The sequence below is a fragment of the Centroberyx gerrardi genome, chromosome 17 (genome assembly GCF_048128805.1).
Source record: "Centroberyx gerrardi isolate f3 chromosome 17, fCenGer3.hap1.cur.20231027, whole genome shotgun sequence".
Lineage (NCBI taxonomy): Eukaryota > Metazoa > Chordata > Actinopteri > Beryciformes > Berycidae > Centroberyx > Centroberyx gerrardi.
This window is the reverse complement of record NC_136013.1, coordinates 9,040,552-9,061,362: the sequence shown is the minus strand read 5'-3', so window position 1 is coordinate 9,061,362 and position 20,811 is coordinate 9,040,552. Positions and strand designations below refer to the sequence as shown.

The following is a 20,811-nucleotide window of genomic DNA, read 5'->3' as shown; positions in this document are numbered from 1 at the left end:
ACTACATTTCTCATTTGCCCCCCCAGTTGTAAAAGATAGAAGGCTTGCATGCCGTCCTGCACTTCAGTAAATTGAGCAGTAAGCCACAAGAGGCCGTGCTTTACTAATTTTAGAACCACGAGAGCCGAAGTTTGAGTCAAATGTGCAGTAAATATTAAATGTTTAATCGACGACAACAACAACAATAATAACAATAATAATATTCTGCAATATAGTTCTTGAACAGTAGCTACATGAAGCGACACAGAAGTACCGGTATGAGTGGTGATTCTCGATTACGTTATTAATAATTTATTAAACTGTTATGTGGTCTGTTAAGAGTTACTCGTTTTTCGGGTATTGTCCAGCGGCTCCGTTGTAAAACGTGACTCACTCCGGAAGAGGTCTGTGATGTCGCTGCTGTTTGAATGAACGGGCTCCGGTGCGCCTACAGTTCAGTCCTGGATCACACGGGGCGCCCGTTCCTCGACAGCTCAGTTTATTTTGTAGGTGATGCTGCTCTTCTTTTCAAAGCAGAGGAATGTCAGGGGCTCATATGTCAACATCGAGGATCTCCCCAGAGAGGCGTATTCCAAAAACCTGATGGCCCTTTGAAGACGCTTTATTTTTGTTATCTTCATCTTCGGGGCAGTGATTTTCCTGCAGGGATTGGACGGCGATCGGATCTTAGTGCAGTGATACCTAGCTAACGTTATTTAAACGATGACAGAGTATAGAGTGATAACAGCATTTTCAATCATTTAAAAAATAGCTGGGTATCTGTTAGCTTAGCCAGCCAGCTAGCCTGTTAATTCGGTTAGTCCAAGGAAACACGGTGAAATCCACTGTTGACATGATGTTTCCTCAATCAAGACACTCGGTAAGTTGATTAGTTTAACTTGTCCAAGTTGGCAAGCAAGCAAGCCGAGTTAGCTAGCGCTAGCTAGCACCAGCTGATATTAGCACTACTTAGCAAAGGCTGTAAGCTAATAGCAGTACTGGGTAGCTAACAGCTAGCTTGCAACTTCAAATGAAAAAGAACACACGATTTTAGCTGTGACGCTAGTTAGCTACGTAGCTGTAACGCTAGCTAGCTAATTCGCCCGTATTTTGTCGCAAACACAACATTAGATAACATTTTACAACTCCCTGTTAGCCAAACTTGCTAATTTAATAATTTAGTGCATTGAGTGTAGTACGGTATTCTAACTTTGGCTTGAGTAAAGTTAGCCTACTTCAGACCCATATTGGCTCTGAAGTAACCAAACCAAACTGCACGCACGCATCCTTAGCCCCACTTGGAGCAGTAAGTTAGTACACACACGGACGGATATATCCTCTCCTGGCCTGTGGCATTATCTACATTATTTGTTGGTTGACAGGGATTGACTTGGAGAAGGGATACATCTGTATGTCAGGTCTCTCTAAACAAACGCAATGGGTCCTACGCAAAATGCTGGTGGTTAGCAACATGTAGCCTATTTAACAGTGGGCAGCATTGGTTCTGAGATAACCAAGCCCGATGGTATAGATATGTAACAGACTTGGAGTAATACTATGAAAGAGAGCATAGCTGAATGCAGACACTGAAGATGGTGTGTGTGCCCTCACACGATGACTTAGACACAACTACTGTAATGCTACCTTACCATTTTTTCTCCCCAAACCTATTTGCACTTACTTTTTAAGCACAGTACAGTATCACAGCATTGCAGTTTTGCATTTGCGCTGCCACTGCGCTTTGAATGCAGAGCGTCGACCTCTGTGTAACCGGGTGACTGCATCCTCTCTCTTTAGTCCCATAATCCCACTGGAAACCTCTTGCCCTTGTGCCACTTATTTAGAGAGTAATAAGGTTTAGGGCACCAGATTAAACCCTGGATTACAGTTTTGGGCTGGGGGTTTTGAGTGTAGTCGATCTCTCAGACTTAATGCATCCTCTAAATACCTCTCACATATGGTCTGCATGGGTGCACTTTAATCTACCCTTCTGTAAACATATTTTCCCAATCACTACACTTTTTATTCCTGAAAGAGCTCTGTTGGTGGGTTTGCAGTGACAGTATGATGTTGCGTATCAGTTAGTCCATGACATCTGTAAAATACATCTGTCGTTCAGATTAGTTCAGAATAATCGAGGCCTAGTTGATCTTCATCCCCCTAGTTGTAGCATACTAGTCAAACATACTGTCTCTCTATCTCTCTCTATATCTCATTTTACACACACACACAGCCCTATTGAGGCTAACCTACATCTTTGCTATCCTCTCAAAGGGTTAATCTCAGAGGTCAGCCTTCTGTTACTAAACAAACCATAACACACACACTTATCCTCGCACATGTGTTCAGCAGCAGCACACAGACATATCCGCCCCTGGCCTGATGCTTGCAAGGGTAGTTTCTAATTCCTTTCCTGAGCCCAGTGTGAGAGACTTTCTCCTTTGGACGCAGGCGTCTTTGTGTGCGTCTGTGTGAGAATATGATAGCTAACTGTGTTGTTTTGTTATCGTTTCCCAGGCATCCTCTCAGTCCAGTCAGCCTCTCAAGTTCACCACTTCTGACTCCTGTGACCGCATCAAGGATGAGTTCCAGTTCCTCCAAGCACAGTACCACAGGTACTGAAACACACACAACACACACACACACTTTAAATGTTTTTTTGACTCCAACAAATGAAATTAATTTACATAAGATTAAATTTATTACAGAGGCTCATCATGGCTTAATGACATTTAGGGCTAAAGGAAGAATCATATCAGCCACCTGGCCAGGCTGTCTATTACTGCAGAGACTGAGCAGAATTTTGCTAGTCATTTTGCCCTATTTTGAATGGGCTTGCAGTGTGTAAGCTACTAACAAGTTTGTGAACATGTTAAAAGACCTAAATGCAACATGACCCTAACTGTTGAGTGTGTACTATTCTCTCTAACCAGTTTGAAGTTGGAGTGTGACAAGCTGGCCACTGAGAAGTCAGAGATGCAGCGTCACTATATCATGGTGAGTGGCATTATCTCATGTCAGTGAAACCCTACTGTGTTTATCTGTTGTATCAGGTATCTCATAAAATACCAAGGCAAAGATATGTAGCACTGTCTTCCCTCAGATTTTTCTCAGTGGTTTTTGGGAATAATTTTGGTTCCACATCTTTCCCTGTTTTTGGTGTGTTTTAGTTGAAGTGCAGGTCACGGAACTAGTCTTATTTGGCTTTGGCTGTATACGTGCAGTGCGTTTATGTTGAGTACCATGTAAACACGATGTCTTGGGTTCGAATCCGGCCCAGGACCTTTGGTACATGTCACTCCCCCTTTCTCTCCCAATCTTTCCTGTCTCCCTCTACTTTGAATTGTATAATAAATGCAAAAAAATAAATGCTTGTTCATTGATTTTACCTGGTGAATACAAATTATTCTGATTTGGATATTTCACCATCCTAATTCTGAAATGAGCACTATACCTCTTTGTGTGTGTGTGTGTGTGTGTGAGACTTTAGCTTATAATTTTTGTCTTTCTCTTTCTCCCTCTTATTGTAGTACTATGAGATGTCCTATGGGCTGAACATCGAAATGCACAAACAGGTAAACAACGATTGCCGTCTCCTCTACAATGCACCATTACCTTCTTTCCTTTAAACTATCACTCCTTCTCTATCCCTCCATCATTTCAAGTTGTACACTAGCACCTGTTTGTCTCTCCCATTCTGTCTGCTGCTGTTGTAGTCTGTACACCTGGGTCAAATAGTATTTACAGACACTTTTCTTGGTTTACTTTTGTCTAGTTATGTGTCAGATCAGTGTGGTTTGTCATCAATACAGTGAGCACTAGAAAGTTTAGACAATCCAAGAGAAGTATTACTTACCTGACACTATCTGTACTGCTAAGGATTATTTCCAAATGCTGTTTAGCCCAGGTCTGGTAGTCTGCTGGTCTGAACTTTTTTTCCCCTTGTTTTGTTTGCAGGCTGAAATAGTGAAGAGACTGAATGGGATTTGTGCTCAGGTGCTCCCTTACCTGTCACAGGAGGTAATGACACTAACATCTTCATGAGTTACTAACCTCCACCAGTTTCTCTGCCCATGCAAATACACTGTCAACATGCTGATATGCAACTGAGGCACTAGATGCTAGCTTGGCATAGAGCCAAACCGCTTGCCTTGTGAAATCTACATTCTGGTCATGTTTGACAGGACCAAAGTTTCTGACAATCTTAATATTTTTGTATTTATCCTTAAAATAACATAAATAATTAGTGAATCTGAAATGCCTGACACTGTCTTGTGCATTGTCCTCATGATTTCCAGCCAACTCCTCATGTACAATGTAATGTTAATGCTTGGAGATCACTTGCAGCAGTGTGTGTGTCTGACCATGTGGTGTCTTTGTTCCAGCATCAGCAGCAGGTCATGGGCGCCATAGAGAGAGCCAAACAAGTCACACCGCCCGAGATGAATTCCATCATACGGGTACGAGTGAGTTTCTTTTTACTGTCTTTGAGGAGAGAGAGTGAGTGTGTGTGTGTGTTTGTGTGTGCATATTTCCAAGAGAGAGCGATATTAAATTTCAAAGTCATATCCAGTAAGTTGAGCTATACAATAGTATTTTGCAAGCTTGTTATTAGTTGATTCAGTACTGAATATGTTTCTGTTTTAGCAGGAACATGTTGTGTATGTGTAGCTACATACAGAACAATTCGTCCCCCACGAATGATGCAGGCACCCTTTGGGCCAGTCTGTAACAAGATGCATGGTCCTTCAAAGTTACATCAAAATTGGACTGGTAGTGTAGCAGTTACGGCCTTTCACCTTCAGAAATCAGACCAAACGGTTTCATGTTTTTTAAATGCCAGAACACGGTGCCAAAATGCATCGTCCCTCCAAGTTTTGTCAAAATCGGACGAGTTGTGGTTGGCATATCAAATTTTGAGTTAAAAATGTTGACCTTTAATTATAGCGCCATTAGGCCAATAAGTGTAATTTTTCAAACGCTGGAACACAGTGCGAAGACACATCAAGTTTCGTCAAAATCAGACCAGATGTCTAATCATGATCCATAGTCCATGCTGTACGTACAAAATGTGTGGACATCTATTACGTAAAAGTCAGTCTCGGTGCCAATAAAGTATGCACTCACCTGCGTATACTGTGTCTTTTCTGTGTTTGTGTGTGTTTTTTTTTGTTGTTCCAGCAACAGCTCCAGGTGCACCAGCTGTCCCAGCTGCAGGGCCTGGCGTTGCCCATGACCCCGCTGCCCCTGGGCCTGACCCCGCCCACCCTGCCCACCGTCTCCTCCAGCTCCGGCCTGCTCTCCCTCTCGTCCATCCTGGCCAACCACTCCCACGCCCAGGCCCAGCTGGCTAAAGAGGACAAGGCCCGGGACGCAGCGGAGAGGGAGCAGAGAGACGAGGACGGAGACAAGTCCGACTAGTACAAACCGCGACGAGAGAGGGGGAGGGGGGGGGGAGGGGGGGTGAGACGAGCGGAGGGGGAAAGGAAAGGCGGGGATGATAGTCTTAACTGTAAATGGAGATGGATGTGAGTCTGGCAATTTCTCTGCAGAGGGGCGGGAGTATTGATCTAGTTGGGATGACATCAAGCTGCATTGGGAAGAGAGGATGGTGTTGAGTTCTTCTCGGAGGTGAAACTTGGGAATGGTTCGGATGTGCAGAGAACGAATGGCTGAGAGCAAGATTAGAGTGGATTGTTAATATTATTTAGTGGTAATAGACTCAGTTCAGGCTTCTAGACTTTAAATAGATGCTTTTTTTAGTGTAAGCCACTATTGTTAGGCTTGACCAAGGTGAAATGTTGAGTTTTTCCGTCAAGAGTTTGGAGTGAGAGTTAAGGATGAAAGCTAACAAATGGTTCCGCCTCTTGCAGGATTATATGTTTCTCACTCCTTTTCCACAGACCTCTACTTCTCACAGTTGCTTTTTTATTTTTTTAATCAGTTATTAATAGCAAATCTGTTTTATATGTGATTTTTTTCTCTTTTTTTGTTTCCTGTCCTCTTTTGTCCCTCTGCCTCTACCCTACTGGCCCCACTGTCTGCCAATCACAACAAGGAGTATTAACCCCTGCACCATCTCTTTTCCCCTTTCCCTCCATTTTGATTGGGCAATGTAGCTGCGTCATCCTTTTCCCCCAGACCTCTTGAAAATACATTGACTGGAGCCGTTTGGACAGTGATGCCATGCATTTATGCACTGGGGGCCAAATTAATTCTTGAAAAGTTTTTAAATTTAAATGGGATGTTTTAAAGGGACATTTCACTTTGTCAGATGCATTCAAACCTCGATCGCCCTCTAGTGTTTATGTATTCATATTTCAAACCACTGGATGCATCAACTCCGCTATGTACCTCAATCCCAAATGAATGGGATTTTTTTTCCATTTGAAAACGATAGTGAGTAAAAATCATAATTTTCCCAGCCAGGTGCGGTTAATTTGTGTTTGATTTAACAGGCCTAGCTGCTACCTACACTATACAGTGTGATCCTTCACTCAACTTTAAATCCGAAGAATTTAAGCTCTGAAATCCATCGACTTTTTTATTTTAACTTTTTTTTTGTTTCATGAAGTTAAAGACAGGCTAATTAGATATTCAAAATGTTTGTGCGTGTGCTAGAGTGAATGTGATGGGAGAGAAGAAAACACTTGATTGTTTTTTTTGTTTTTTTTCATAAAGCACCTTTTGTATTTTCCTTCCCCCCTGCTCCTGCCCCTCCCCCTTGTTGGTCCACTCTCTGACTGACCAAGACAAACTTGAATGGGACCTAAACTTCAGAACCAGATGGTTGTAAAAGATAGACGAGTGTGATTTTCAGAGTACTGTAGAGTGTGATTTTCAGAGTACTGTATTTCTGTAAGTTAGCGTAGCACTTCAGTTTGTACTGATACTGTATCAAGCACCTGTCTTTCCTATCATGTTTGATTTGTATGAGTGTCAAGGGAAGATCTTCCCCTTTTGTTTTCCCTTTGTTTTGATGAAGAACGTGTCACGGGTGAGTCGCTAAAGCTCTGTAAGCAACGGCAAACAATGTCCCCTCAGACTAGAGCACATTTCTAAAAGGTTCTCACACCCAAAATGTGTTTGCCACCAAATCCAAGCCAAACTGTGATTCAGGAGAAATTGGCCCTGTTGCAAAAACTAGCAGATTATGTTGAGTTTCACAAAAATTCTGTTATGTATCAAAAGTTAAAACTAATTTCTATCACGAATGATCAAAATTATAAATGCTAAATATAATTTTGATGTGTTTTTAATCAAAAAGGCCCTAAAATGTTTTTGAGAAATAGAAGTGTTATTCACCTTTCAGGCAACAGAGGGCAGTAAAGTTGTTTTCTCCACCAAGTCAGTTGATCATCAGTATGAAGTTCTACTCCAAAGCCTAAAAGGTGCAGGTTGGCCTCTTTCTGTTCACATCCGAGTGTCTGAGTTTTCACACACACACATTCAACTCTGTACTCTTCTTCAGTTCCTGACTGTGGGCTAATGACTGCTACACTGCTGGTGTTAGTCTTTATTTCCCTGCAATGTGAGTGTTTTACAGAGCGTTGGCAACCCACCTTTATGTGTAATGAGTGTGTCCATGTGTGATGGTAAGACAAGAGTTTCTACCTTCCCTCTGTGTTCCTTTTTGAAAAGCACTTAGGTTGTGTCTCAGTACCGCTCTCCTGGCTTTTTTTAATTTTTTAATTTTTTTCTGTCTGTGCTAGCCTTGGCGAGCCGAAACGTTTTCCTCCCTGGAGATTTGACCTCAGCATAGCGAGTGCAAGTACAGATCAATTGGCTGAGTGAGATTCACTCTTTATGCTGAAGCGTATCTCTGTCGAAAACCTCCTTGGCAAAACTCAGACATATGAATGGTATGTGCATTTGTTTTTGCTGTGAAGGGCCAATTTGTATACATATGAATATATCAATATACATATTTTTTAAAGCATTTTTGTATGTTTCAAAGCTGCTTTTTAATGTGTGTGTGTGAGCAAGTGTCATGGAAGACTTTGGTGTTGTATGTGTGCATTACTTGCCTATAGTAAGAGAGGCACTATATTGAATACCATGCCATTTCCCCTGTTTTTCTCTCCCATTCTCTCAGTAGGCAGTAACACTTAACATTTTTTTTTTTGAGCTTTGTAAATGTCATTTGTCATTTTTTAAATCTTTTTTTTTTTTTTTTTTGTGCAAACAAAACATGAACATGTTTATAATGTATGTTTATGAACAATATTGTAGCCTCATTTAAACAAAAAAGAAAGTGGGGCAAAAAAAAAAAAAAGATGTAAAACAAGCAACTGTGTACTCTAATGAGAATGAACCATTCAGCAGTAAGGAAGCTTCTCTGGTGCCTTACAAATAAAAGACCTGATTGAGAGCGTTTGTTTTTCTTTAGCTACTTATTGTGCGTGTGAAAATGACTGATAGACTGGAAGACGCTGTTCTCCTGAAATAAAGGCTACATTGAAGGTTGAAATAAAAGCTTGCACTTGCAAACTGACTCATTCAAGATCTTTCTAATCAGCTTTGAGTCATGGACATGTAGCCTTTACTCCTCTGACCAGAAACTGATAAACATGTTCAGTCTGATATTGAACACTGAAACTGTACATCCCCTCCCTCCTCCCTGGCTCGATGAAATCATTAATGTGGTATGAAGTTTGTCTCCCAGCAGACAAAGATACATATTAGTCTTTTGAGGAATGCAATTGATTACAGGAACACACAGGCTCACAGTGCTGTTAGATAAACACAAAGTATTGCAGAATTCCCTTTGGATTAGTCACTTCTGAGATGGAGGATGAGTCAGACGTCATGCAACCGTGATCATGCCAGATTATTCAAATTTTGATTTTTAACCCTTTACAGCACAGATCAGATCTTGGTACGGATGTCTCGGAAAAATCCCTGTTCAGTGAGCCACAATAAGATAAGACCTATGAATGTTTTTACAAAAATCCAGTGGTGGAAAAAGTACCCAAATCCTTCACTCAAGTAAAAGTAGAAATACCATAATGGAAAAATACTTAATTAAAAGTAAAAGTCATCCATTTAAAAGTTTACTTAAGTATCAAAAGTAAAAGTACTCATTCTGAAGAACAGTCCCTTTCAGAGTGTATTTCAGAGTATCGATGCAGTAACCTTTAAGAAGTATTTGAATATTGTAGGTCTAACTGCTCCATATACTGTTTGGTAGTTTAAACTCTAACAATGCCTCATATTTTATCATATGAGTTTATCATGTGTTTTAATATGTAAAACCTTATTCTGCAAAGTAACTAGTAACTACAGCCGACAAATGTAGTGGGGTAAAAAGTACAATATTTCCCTCTGAAATGTAGTGGAATAAAAGTATAAAGTCTCACAAAATGGAAATACTCCCTCAAAACTGTACTTGAGTAAATGTACTTAGTTACTTTTGGCAAAAATAATTTTGCCCTGGTCAATCCAGTGTTGTAACTTAAAGCGAATGGCGTTTGCCAAGCGTCTCGGAGATGGCGCAACAAACGGCCCCATTCCTCTGGCACTGAGGAATCCCACAACCCCCAGCAGCAGGTCCAGACACGAACCTTGCCTCGACGTGTTGTGCACCGTTTTCAAGAAAACAGCAGCAGAGAATTATTCAGTGAAAAAACATTTAAATGACAATAATCCAAATGACTGCAGTCTCCTGCTCACATGTACACTGTTCTGTAGAAGTAAGCACTCATAGACAACATGCTGGCTAATATTTATAGAAACTACACAAAGCAACCAATAAAGGAAAAAAACAATGAATAAAAGCTTGTACATTATGTGCAATGTGACAAGGAGGTTACACACACATTATGTTCTTACAGGGAGAGAGAGAGGGGCGGGGCCATGAAGATGTCCTTGTATTTGGTTTGTGTCACATTTTATCCATCCATGAAAGTGAAATGGTGATTCCACAGGCACTTGAGGTACAAGACACAGATATAACATATCCGTAACTGATGAAATACAAAACCTTTTCCTTTCGCGGAAGCCTGAGCAAGAATTGCTCTAACCTGGAAACTCCCTTACTAATGCTGAGCCAAGTGAAAAACTGGATACAGTCATAAAAAATGATGCCTAATGGTGTAATAAAAATACAAAAAAAAGTGGGCCGTAGGTTGTGGAGTATTCAAAGTTGTTGTCAGAGAATAACCACTACAAAAAAAACACTACATAACAGTAGCATTTCACATGGCTCAACATTTACACACCTGTGGACTTTTAGGGAGTTACAATGTTAACCAAAAATAAAGAGAAAAACATGTGATTGGATATTCAGCACAGGAAACACGGCTCCATAACTTCTAAGTAAGTTTGTTGCCAAGTTTATCCTTAGCCATCTTATCTCCCATCCTTCTCAGATTCAGCTGCTACGCATAAAAGGGCAACATTAGTTAGTTTCCACGAAGAAGAGAGACAGCCGGTACAATGTTACCAGCTCAAAAGATTACAATGCAGTGTCAGAGCAAAGTAGTGGTGATACATTCTTAAAAACTATACAGTTTATTAGATACAGTAGTAATAAACATGGCTGTTAGCACTACACATAATGGTAGTTGTATGTATGTAACACTTGAAGCAGTCCGTCATTACACATGCATGTCTCGTAAAGGCAGGAAAACAGAGACACGGCATAGAAACATGACTTAAGTGTCAGGGACAGACCGATAGAATCTCTTTCCAGTGTAGACAGAGTTTTTTCTAAAATAACAACACAGTCTTATCTGACTGCCACCAAAGGCCGGACCACAAAACAGGCAACAAAAATGGAAAACTTTCAGCTCCCATGCTTTAGTTGCTCTATTCAAGGACAGAAAGGAATATTTGGTTGAAATCTACAGATCTCTTTGGCAGTCTTCCCTCATTTCTTGGTTAACTCACAGTTTTGAAATTGAATATAATCGTCTCTAAAACTGGTTTCTCTTCAAACAAACAGAGCATAGCATTAAGAGACATAAAAACGTGATAAAAAAAAAATTGCACACTGTCAAATAGTACTACACTTTACATACTATACACACACACACACACACACACATACAAACACACTGCAAATCCATCTGACATGTTTCTACAACAAACTAAAAAGACACACACACATTCTCACACACACACAGAGTAGAACTTCTGTTGCGACAGGTCTTGGGAATCTCTGGTGAGTTTTCACAGCTGTAAAGTTGTGAAGTCGTCGACAGAGGAAGCAGGTCTAGTCCGCATCGTGATTCCAGGATAGTGGTTATTGTGTGATATAGATGTGTTTTCTCTACAAGCTCTAGATCCTTTGGTGACGGCGCTGCAGTTAGAAAAATGGTGGCCCGGGTTAGTTAGAGTAGCTGTAGCAGTGTACGAAGTTGCTGTTGTTGTTGTTGTTGTTGTTGTTGTTGTTGTTGTGGTGGTGGTGGTGGTGGTAATGTGTTCATACGGGTCCGGAGTAGTTGTAGTGGTTTCCGTGCTGCGAGTCTGGAGGCTGTGGGCTGGGTTTGCGTTCCAGGTGTTCGTTCTCAGCCGTGTCTGGTCGCGTGCAGCGAGGCGGACGCTGCTTGAAGAAGTCCGAGACGTAACGGACCTGAAAATATAAAAACAATACCCTGGCAGTTATTATGCTGGTTGATTAAAGCGATATTCAATGGCATTTTCATATAAATAAGATGTTCGTTTTGCTTTCTTCTTTGCGCTCTCTGTCCCCGACTGGTATAACATGATAGTGATTCAACCGGTGGCCAGTTCATGAAAGCTTTTACATCTGCTGCTCTAAACACCCGGAGTCTGGTAGGTCTTTCCAGGGAAAAAGTCCTCTGACGCACAAGGAATTGATGCGTTTTATGTTTCTGGCAGCAGCAACAGAGGTTTGTTTGGAATCAATAGAAGAAGAACTGAGTGGTTAGCATGAGCAGTGATAGCCGCCATGGCTGAACAGAAACTCAAACTTCATCAAAAGAAAATCAAGAAAAAGATGTCACAGTATTGTTTGATTGGCAGGTGATTTCTGGGAGTGCAGAAACACCATAGTAATGATCGCTTACACATGAAGATGTTGCCAAAATCAAAAAAACGAGGATCTCACAGTTAACACTCTAAAATAAATGAATCACTAACAACAAGCACACTTAGCAACTTTAAAAACTGAAATCTCTCTCACACACACACACACACACACACACACACACACACACACACACACACACACACAGGTATACTCACGGTGAGCACAGCGATGAGCGCTCCTTGCAGCAGTCCCACCAGCACGTCGCCCCAGTGGTGTTTGTAATCCGACACGCGTGTGTATCCCACGTACAGAGAGAACGCCACCAAGAAGAACTGGATGGTGGGTCTGACCAGCCGCGTCCACTTCCCCTGCATCCGGGCCTGCACATACAGCTGCACACACACACACACACACACACACACTTATTTTGAATCCACATGTAGCTGCATCAAGTCCTGTGTATTCGTAAATTGCAAACATGTATGGATTAAGTAGTATGGATAATCAAGCATCTGGGAGTGGAGTGAGCCAAATAAAGACTCCCAGTCCTTTAATTATTAAGAGTGAGGAATGGTGTTTTTGCATTTAGGAGTTCCAGTAATTTTTTGCTTGTATATCCCAGGACACACACACACACACACACACCGACACACACACACACGTAACATAATGTATAATTCCAGGAGGAGAAACTCCCTTTTTGTGACACTTTTGGGACTGAATTAGTGATCTTCCGGCCATTGTACAGTGTGTAGTATTACAACAATGATGTTATGGAACGTCAGCCATGCGCCCGTGTCGACCGCCTCGTTCTGTTGCGATTCATTTGTGTGTTTTTTCGGTAAACAGACATTCCATAGTTAAAGAAAGTCACAAGCAACAAGCGACAATGGGACACTCACCGACAGAAAGAGCATGCAGTACATCCCAAAGGAGGAGTGGCCAGAGTAGAACGATAACCTGGGAGGCAAAACAAACACAGCAGACCACAAATAAATTATTCACTTCTTTGTGGTGTAATTCAACAAATGAAAACGATGAAGAGACGAGGATTAGGGTTAGACCGATATATATCAGTTTGCAGATATTGGCTTTTTCTTAAAAATCGGCCAATCAGTGTCGTCCACCTCCAATATGATGGATATGATGCAGTTTGTTGGATTACATATTTACTGTAGAATTGACCAATACTATATTGGGTGTCTATGGGAAGCCGTTAACCTGAAGTGATTCCAATTATGCGACATTTTGATCAGATTCCATGTATTTGTTATTCCGACTATTATTATCCTGGGTTTCAATGAGTTTCAGTGTCTTTCAGAGGCTTTTCCATCTGTCCAAGAATAAAATAAGACCCGAAAAAACAAAAAAACGAATAAAAGTGGAACCGAATACTTCCATTTTTACAATTTGATTTAGCATGAAAACGGTCAAATTTAAATATCTTGATTATAAGATCAAATATCAGCTATCAGCATGTTCAATCCAAAAATATTGGCCTTGGTATCAGTTTTGGAAAGAGATAAATGTGTGTTTCCCCACCTGGACTCGGTCACGTTGCGCAGGTTGCCGGTGCAGTTGACCTGCAGCATGTATCCGTTACAGACGACCGGGGAACACACGGACAGGAAGTTTGGGCGGGGCCGGCCGATGGTGAACTTGGCCAGGTCGGTCAGCGATTGGCTGACAGCAGCTCCGAACAGGAAGGTGCCCACCACCTTGTACAGCGCCGAGAGGTACTGGTTGAACTGGGAGTTGGAGTGCAGACGCTTGGTGTAGACCAGGTAGGCCTCTCCTGATGTGATCTGTGGCATGGGTTGAAGGGATGTGGGTGAGAAAATGAGGGAGTTCAATCCAAAATGCTATATATTCATTTTGGATTTTTTTTTTTTTTACTGATGGTCATTGCTCAATAGTTCAGCAATAGTAAAACATCAAAAACTAAAGTATTTAGTCAGGAAATAGTTCCAATAATCCCCAAAACAATCCCTTGTCAGTTTTACTTTTGTCATTTTTTACAAGTAGGAAAACGGCGGCCATCTAATTCTCTTCAAAATCAGATAGTGATAATGTTCAGATTCATATGTTCATATTTTGCTCATCTATTTAAACGCTCAGTTTTCAAAAAGGTTCAGCACAACAGTTTCTTCTCTCAAAATGTACAACTGCTGCAGAATCAGTTGTTATATAATGTTTTCCCATTGTGCAACTGCATCTGTGTGTGTGAAGTGATTAGCAGACCTAGGCTGACAAGATGCTGGGACTCACAATGACGATGGAGCAGCTGATGGTGACAGCAGCCATGGCTCCGTGGGAGATGGTGTCTCTCCTGTATGGATAGCTGATGCTCTTGTCATCGCAGTAGATTCCCCTCTGGTACGGGCTGAACATCAGCGTCAGGATGGCTGAAGGCAGAGCGGCTGCAGGAAGACACAAGAGACGACAGTCTGTCCTCAGTATTCTGTATTCAGCAGAGCAAGAACATCGCTGCTGCTGCTGCTGCTCGAAAAACTGTGACATTAAAATAACAGAATAGTCTAGCCAAAGTTCCCCGTTTCCCAAGCACGTTAAGCACTAATGGGTAAAATGAGTATATCAATTATGAGAAAATATCGAAAGAAAAACATTTTAGGCACTACAATCTGTACTAAAACCAGGAATGTAACCAGAATGCAAACTAACATTACCCCCATCATGAGCACTGCATGAAATTACAGAGGAAATAGTGGATGAGAACCGTGTTCATGTAATATAATGTTTGCTGGGGATGGGACGATATGTTTATCTCACGATACGATTCAATATGCGATATGGAGTTCAGGATTCAATACAACCACGATACGATGTAATAAATAAAAGTTCAATGACAACAAAGTATGACTGCAGAATTATGTTTATTATTTCTGAGCCACAATGGTACTGACTTGCTAGAATGGAAACAACAATTTAAAAATGTCATTCCAAAGTGCAAATAATATAATTTCGATGGAGAGCTTGTGAAATTGTGATAGACAAGCCGTCTCATTTGTGATTACTACAGCAGAATATAATGTAGCTAATATCGCGATTCATTTTTCCGGCCCACAATACATATTGTCACATTTTTGTATTGCGATATATTGAGTTTCAATATATTGTCCCATCTCTAATGTTTGTACAGAGCCTTTTCCAGCTAAAAACCGGTGGAAGTTAGACTTGAGATAACAGCTACAGTAGCAGTAAAGGCAGGCGTTGTAGTAGCAGTGACCGTGGCAGCTTGTAAACCGTGAAGTATTTTAAGAGGCACTTTAAGAGAGTTCGGGGCAGATCCGTCAGCGCTGCGTTGACAAGTCACACATGAACCACAACATAATGAAGTGTGGCTCAGGAAACGGCTAAAAAGACACTGTTGGATTAATGTTTGGCTGTGGGCAGAAGCCTCAAGTCTACCACACAACAACACATGTAAACGTATTCGTCATCAGTACAGCACAGTGACGAGGGCTTCTCTCTCTCCCTGCAGAGGAACCTGCTGTCACCATGGATACACTCTGGACAGAACAGCCTTGACCTTTGACCTCGGGGCACTGTCTACACAGTCAAGGGCCTGGGAGCTGGAGACCGGACGGACACACACTCGCATACCTACAAAGACGTGTGCAACAAAGCATGCAAACGTGCCAATGTGCACACACCCACTACACATACAAAAAGGGGCTGATAACCTACTACTGCACACACACACAGGATTCTGAATCGTGTATTTATGGTGTTATCATGAGAAATTCCCCAAAACTGATCTCTCACGGAAAAGTGTAAGGAATGGAGGTCTCGTTCTCTCCACCTCCGCCGACCCTATCGCCCCCCTTTCTTTCACATGCTTGTGCGTACACAGAGAGAGAGAGAGAGAGAGAGAGAGAGAGAGAGAGAGAGAGAGAGAGAGAGAGAGAGAGAGAGAGAGAGAGAGAGAGAGAGAGAGAGAGAGAGAGAGAGAGACTGACAGACAGAAAGAGAGACAGACAGAAAGAGAGAGACGGAGAAAAGAGAATTTGGCTCTACAGTGACTCGGGAGAGTGCAGACAAAAGACTCAGAGCCAGACTGGCACAGCGGCTCCAGAAGAACATAAAGCTGTCTCTTAAATCTGAGCAGGACAATAGGCCGATCCACGAGGCCGATGTCAGGAACTTTCTACACTAGAACCATTAAATAGTTTTCCTGTTTTCAAGAACTCCGCGCTTTGACTTGTCCAGTTAATAAAAGCGGGGGACGGAGTTTGTTTTTGCAAGCGGGAGCTGTATATTTATTCGGTAATGCCATGGAGTGGCTCTCCACTAACAGATTGCTTCCTTCCTCCAGACTGTGTGTGACAGTCGCTCTGACAGGCGGGATTTAGTGAAACCACACACAGGCGCACACACACACACACACACACACACACACACACACACACACACTAATGCAGAAAGGTAAACATGTTCCAGACAGGTAATTTTGGGAAGGTAATTCCGACATGATGTCACTGATGAAGACTGCATATATGTGTGTGTGTGTGTGTGTGTGTGTGTGTGTGTGTGTGTGTGTGTGTGTGTGTGTGTGTGTCTACTGGTCAGGAGTGTGAATTAAGTCTGAGGTCATACACACTGTGGCAGCCCGTCAGGTGTGAACATTTACAGTGAACGTTCCCTTTCCTCTCCTTGCTTTCGGCCATCGCTTGTGTTTCTCCTCTCAGTCGACTTTACAGAGCAGAAAAGACAGAACTAGTAGAATCTCACTAGTATGTGAACTTGGTTTAGAGTTTCAACCACAAGCAAAACCCCTAACCACACAGAGGCCTAGTCTATAGACTTACAGTATATGATAAGTGTGCTTGTTGTTACCTTGCATCTCCAAAATGTCAGCTTTTCAGGAACTAAGAAAAACAGCGTGGTTTTTAGCTTGAAGACAATTCATTTTTGACATAAGGGGTTTTGAAACCCTTTCAAAACCCCAAGAGGTCGGAGTATTTTCTCAACCCATAGAGGAACATGTAACCCTTCAATGGAAGTGAAAACACACCGGAGTAACACAATTTTCCGTCCGACAACAGCGATATATAATTATAATACAAGCAGGCAATGATCGGTTGCTTTGCAGAACACAGGCCATCTCTCTGGTCAGCCATCATTCCAGCAGGTCAAGCATGTACTCCGCTCCTCTTTGAAGTGTGAGCTAACTATTGTTTATTCTGCAGGGTGCAAGGATAACATTTAGATAAGAGACTGCTTGTTTGACAGAAGTCCCTGGTGGCTACACACACTAGGAGGGTGGGGATGTGGTGTGGACAGAGTTAGGCAATGGCACTCGAAACACACACACACACACACACACACACACACACACTACTAGGATCAGGATCTGCAAGGAAGTCGAATCCCCCTTTATATCAACCATGCTGCAGCAGTCTGTGAGCCGAGCCCATGGAGAGTTCCTATTATCTCGGTGGGGCCGGCTGTTTTTATCTGCTCTATTATTCCAGAAGGCCTGGTATGTTTTTATAGGCCTGTGTTATGGGGGCGCACCCCCCCTCCACCCCACCAGAGGCTGGCGGAGCGGGTAGAGAGAGAGAAAGAGAGAGAGAGAGAGTGAGAGAGAGGATAAGAGAGACACACACAGATGAAAGAAAATGACCCCAACTACAATACAGGTCACTGCAGATAGAGCCATGCATTATCTGAGATGAAGCATGCAGTGATGACGCTAATGGAAAAAAGAATTGTTGTCGTTTGGTTTCATTCTACTCTGACATTTTACTTGCAGCTGTTGAGTTTTTTCACTTTCTAAATAAAGTTTGACAGCAGCAAACAATAAATAAATTAGTTCCCTTCTCTCTTTCAAACAAAGTTTCTGCTGAGTTTTTGTCTTCGGTGACAGAATGGACAGAGCGGCCACAGGAGAGATACAGGAAGAAGGGAAAGTATTGTTTTACGCTTTCCCAATCCTTTCTGGCAAGAAAGTTTCCCCCGATTCCACTTTGAGAAAATAAACATGATGGAATTTGGGATCAGACACAAGTACAACTTCCCCTTGACCTCTGACCCCGCGGGAAGTGGAAGTGTTCCTGTTATTCAGCTCTCAAGATGAGAGGCGCCGTCGCCAAGAAGACCCACATCAACGCTGTCCCATTGCAGTTCAATGGGAACAGAGAGAGAGAGCCAGTAACAGGTGACTGAATCCTCTGCAGCTGGACCTCAGATCAGCCTGGAGGTTTTGTTTAAATTTTCAGAAAATCAGTGGTAAAATCTGCAAGATCTTCATTTTTGGGATTTTGACGACATTTTGTGTGACCAGTTCTTTTCTTTGAATTTTCTGCCAATAAAGTTTGAGTTTCTGCTCTTTTCTTTGTCAGTTCAGCCATGCTGGCTATCGCTGCTCCTGCTAACAACCCAGTTCTTCGCTGTAACGGTTTCTGCTGCTGGAAACAATGCATAAATAAAAAATAAATAAAATGCATCACTTCCTGTGTGCTGGGGGATTTTTCTTGGGAAAGTCCTACACGACAATGAACATTTATTGATACAAAAAGGGTGAGTATTATTACGTTAAACAGTAATACCATAAACTATGAGCATTTTTTTTCCTCCAAGTTGCACCCTGGTATGATTGCACATGTCATTTTCAGTTGCTCAATAATTTGTTGTACAGCCATATTGAGTAATCAATCATTTTGTGTGCCTTATCTAAAGTCTCATTAAATGTTGCAAAGATAACAATGAAAGCCTCCGATTTTGACCAATCAAAAATCAGGGAGATAATTCTCTCTCTCTCTCTCTCTCTCAAAGTCTGACTGACCATAGTCAGTCAGACACACACACACACACACACACACACTCACTCTCTTTCTCCATCTCATTTCCCTGATTTCTCTCCCTCTGCTGGTTATTTCCACACAGGAATGTCAGAGAGCAGAAGTCAACACTTCCCACTTTACACTGACACATACTTGGCAGAAACAGATACTGTGTGTGGTGTGCATGTGTGTGTGTGTGTGTGTATGTGTGCGTGCACGTGTGTCAATAAAACAGTTGGAGAGGAGCATCTCAAACATGTCAGCAAAATGTTAAAATGGCACATAAATAACACTCAGATGGGACAAACAGCAGCAGCTGTTGTCAGTCACTCGCTGTGTCCCGTCTACCAGGCCAGCTCTGTTGCAAAACTCTGGATTTGATGAGATGTTTTTGTAACTCTGTTAATCATAATCTGACATTCACTACTATGAGTATAGATGTACTCATGAGCAGGGATGGGTGGGAAAAACACACCAGCAATGTCCTCTGCCTGCTGATTCTCATCTAAACTGTGTATTTTTACATCATTGGTGAACCAAACATCCATTTTGTGTTTTTTCTGGCCTCTTGTGATGTTCGCTTTGTTGGCTTTAAAGTCACAAAGAAATGAAAAATCACTTTCTCTCTTGTTTGCTGGTTTCCATATCATTCTATACACCTACACACACAAAATGCCAAATATTTTATATCAAAACCCCATTATTTTTGCTTCCAGGAAAACTGCATACTTCTAGCACTTACTTCATGACGTACCAGTAGGCGTACATAAAAATTGCAGCCTATAATAATACCATTACAGATTTTTGAACAATCCCCCCTCCGCCCATCCCATCACATTAATTGCCTTTCCTTCCCCAACTGATACTGCTATCTCATCGATTTACACCATCAGCAGTCCTGTCCAACATCCTGTTTCAACCAGAAATATGCCAACTTACAGAAGAGAGATGCTATCAAAATGCCACTTCATTGTGACTTTAACAAATTTGGCAGTCACTGCTGTCAGACTATAAAACGGAAGTTAATAATTGGAAAAACAGGAATTGAATGGGGACAGTCAGCTACACCCTGCTGGTACATGAATGAGCCATGTGTATCACATGTGTATCACAGGTTTTGTTCTAGGCTATATATTTTTATATCTCAGATTAGTGTCTGTTGCTTATTATCTTTGGAAGTGAGTTGTTCATGCTCACATAACCGAACAGAACTGTCCTAGGCCAAAAGACTGGCATGTGAATTTTCAGAATGACTGGTATTTTCTTTTAAGTATTGGTGACCTGCACCTCCCAGACCGCCGCGCCTTCCCCCTCCTGTTCTCAGATCAGTTCTCTAACAGTCCGTTCCCGGCCATCACTAACAGGAGTGTATGTTTGACCTGGGTGAAACTGTATTTGCATGTACTTTTCATGGTTTGTTTTATCCTACTTAGGTGCCAAATGGATGGAGTTTGCCATATAAGGCAATATAATAAGTGCCAGAAAGGAAAGTTTTAAATCAGCCTTGTATATTTTTCTGTGATCGACACTATCTGAACTGTACTGATGCAGTAAATCCAACTTATCTGATGGGCTACTCTAAGCAGGTTTAAAGGAACAGTTCGAGGGCTTGAGAGTCAAAGGGGCGTAAGTGCGTTATAGTAGATTTTACAGGAGAGATCAAACTTGGATCAGCTGCCGTTACCACATACTAAGCACAATATTTTAACTTTTTGTGTTATCAGATTGAGCATTACTATAAAAACAATACTGCTACAGTTTAAGTTGAATTATATTTGTTAACTTTTTTAAAAATGACAACAGAGTGAAATACGCATTTTTGGCACAAACATTGTCCCAATACAGCCATGTAGAATATGGGCGTATGTAAGTAAACAATTGTAAAACACATTCATTTTAATACAAATCTAGCAATTACACTTCAATCAACACTGAAATATAAAACAAGATCAGAATGAATATCTTTATCTTGAAGTAATGCTCAGCAACTTTCACCAAGGCCTTTAAAATTGTAGGCTACATGGAACATAT

The 20,811-nt window shown here is 41.7% G+C and overlaps 2 protein-coding genes across 3 annotated transcripts in view; one reads left to right on the top strand and one right to left on the bottom strand.

The window, feature by feature from the left end:
- The first annotated feature begins 554 nt into the window (after positions 1-554).
- LOC139924803 (TLE family member 5-like) lies at positions 555-6,802 on the top strand. 2 transcript variants are annotated; one of them, XM_071915959.2, is made up of 7 exons: positions 555-859; positions 2,497-2,594; positions 2,913-2,976; positions 3,510-3,554; positions 3,937-3,999; positions 4,365-4,439; positions 5,161-6,802. In XM_071915959.2, the coding sequence occupies exons 1-7, from the start codon at positions 833-835 to the stop codon at positions 5,398-5,400; spliced, it is 612 nt and encodes a 203-aa protein (XP_071772060.1). In that variant the 5' UTR covers positions 555-832; the 3' UTR covers positions 5,401-6,802. The 2 variants fall into 2 exon arrangements, with proteins under 2 accessions (XP_071772060.1, XP_071772059.1); XM_071915958.2 differs by having other exon boundaries at positions 4,365-4,445.
- A 2,889-nt stretch (positions 6,803-9,691) lies between these two features.
- Positions 9,692-20,811, bottom strand: part of plpp2a (phospholipid phosphatase 2a) — a 16,041-nt gene continuing 4,921 nt past the window's right edge. The window contains exons 2-6 of the mRNA XM_071915912.2: positions 14,243-14,394; positions 13,517-13,779; positions 12,877-12,934; positions 12,190-12,366; positions 9,692-11,554 (exon numbers count right to left, since the gene is read on the bottom strand). Of these exons, the coding sequence (XP_071772013.1) occupies positions 11,405-11,554; positions 12,190-12,366; positions 12,877-12,934; positions 13,517-13,779; positions 14,243-14,394 (800 nt within the window). The 3' untranslated portion in view covers positions 9,692-11,404. The remainder of the gene's footprint in view (positions 11,555-12,189; positions 12,367-12,876; positions 12,935-13,516; positions 13,780-14,242; positions 14,395-20,811) is intronic.

Excerpts from the sequence above, each read along its gene's own strand:
- LOC139924803 (XM_071915958.2), top strand. The coding sequence starts at position 833 with ATGATGTTTCCTCAATCAAGACACTCG. Across the intron at positions 860-2,496 it reads TTCCTCAATCAAGACACTCG|GCATCCTCTCAGTCCAGTCA; the intron begins GTAAGTTGATTA and ends ATCGTTTCCCAG. Across the intron at positions 4,446-5,160 it reads ATTCCATCATACGGGTACGA|CAACAGCTCCAGGTGCACCA; the intron begins GTGAGTTTCTTT and ends TTGTTGTTCCAG.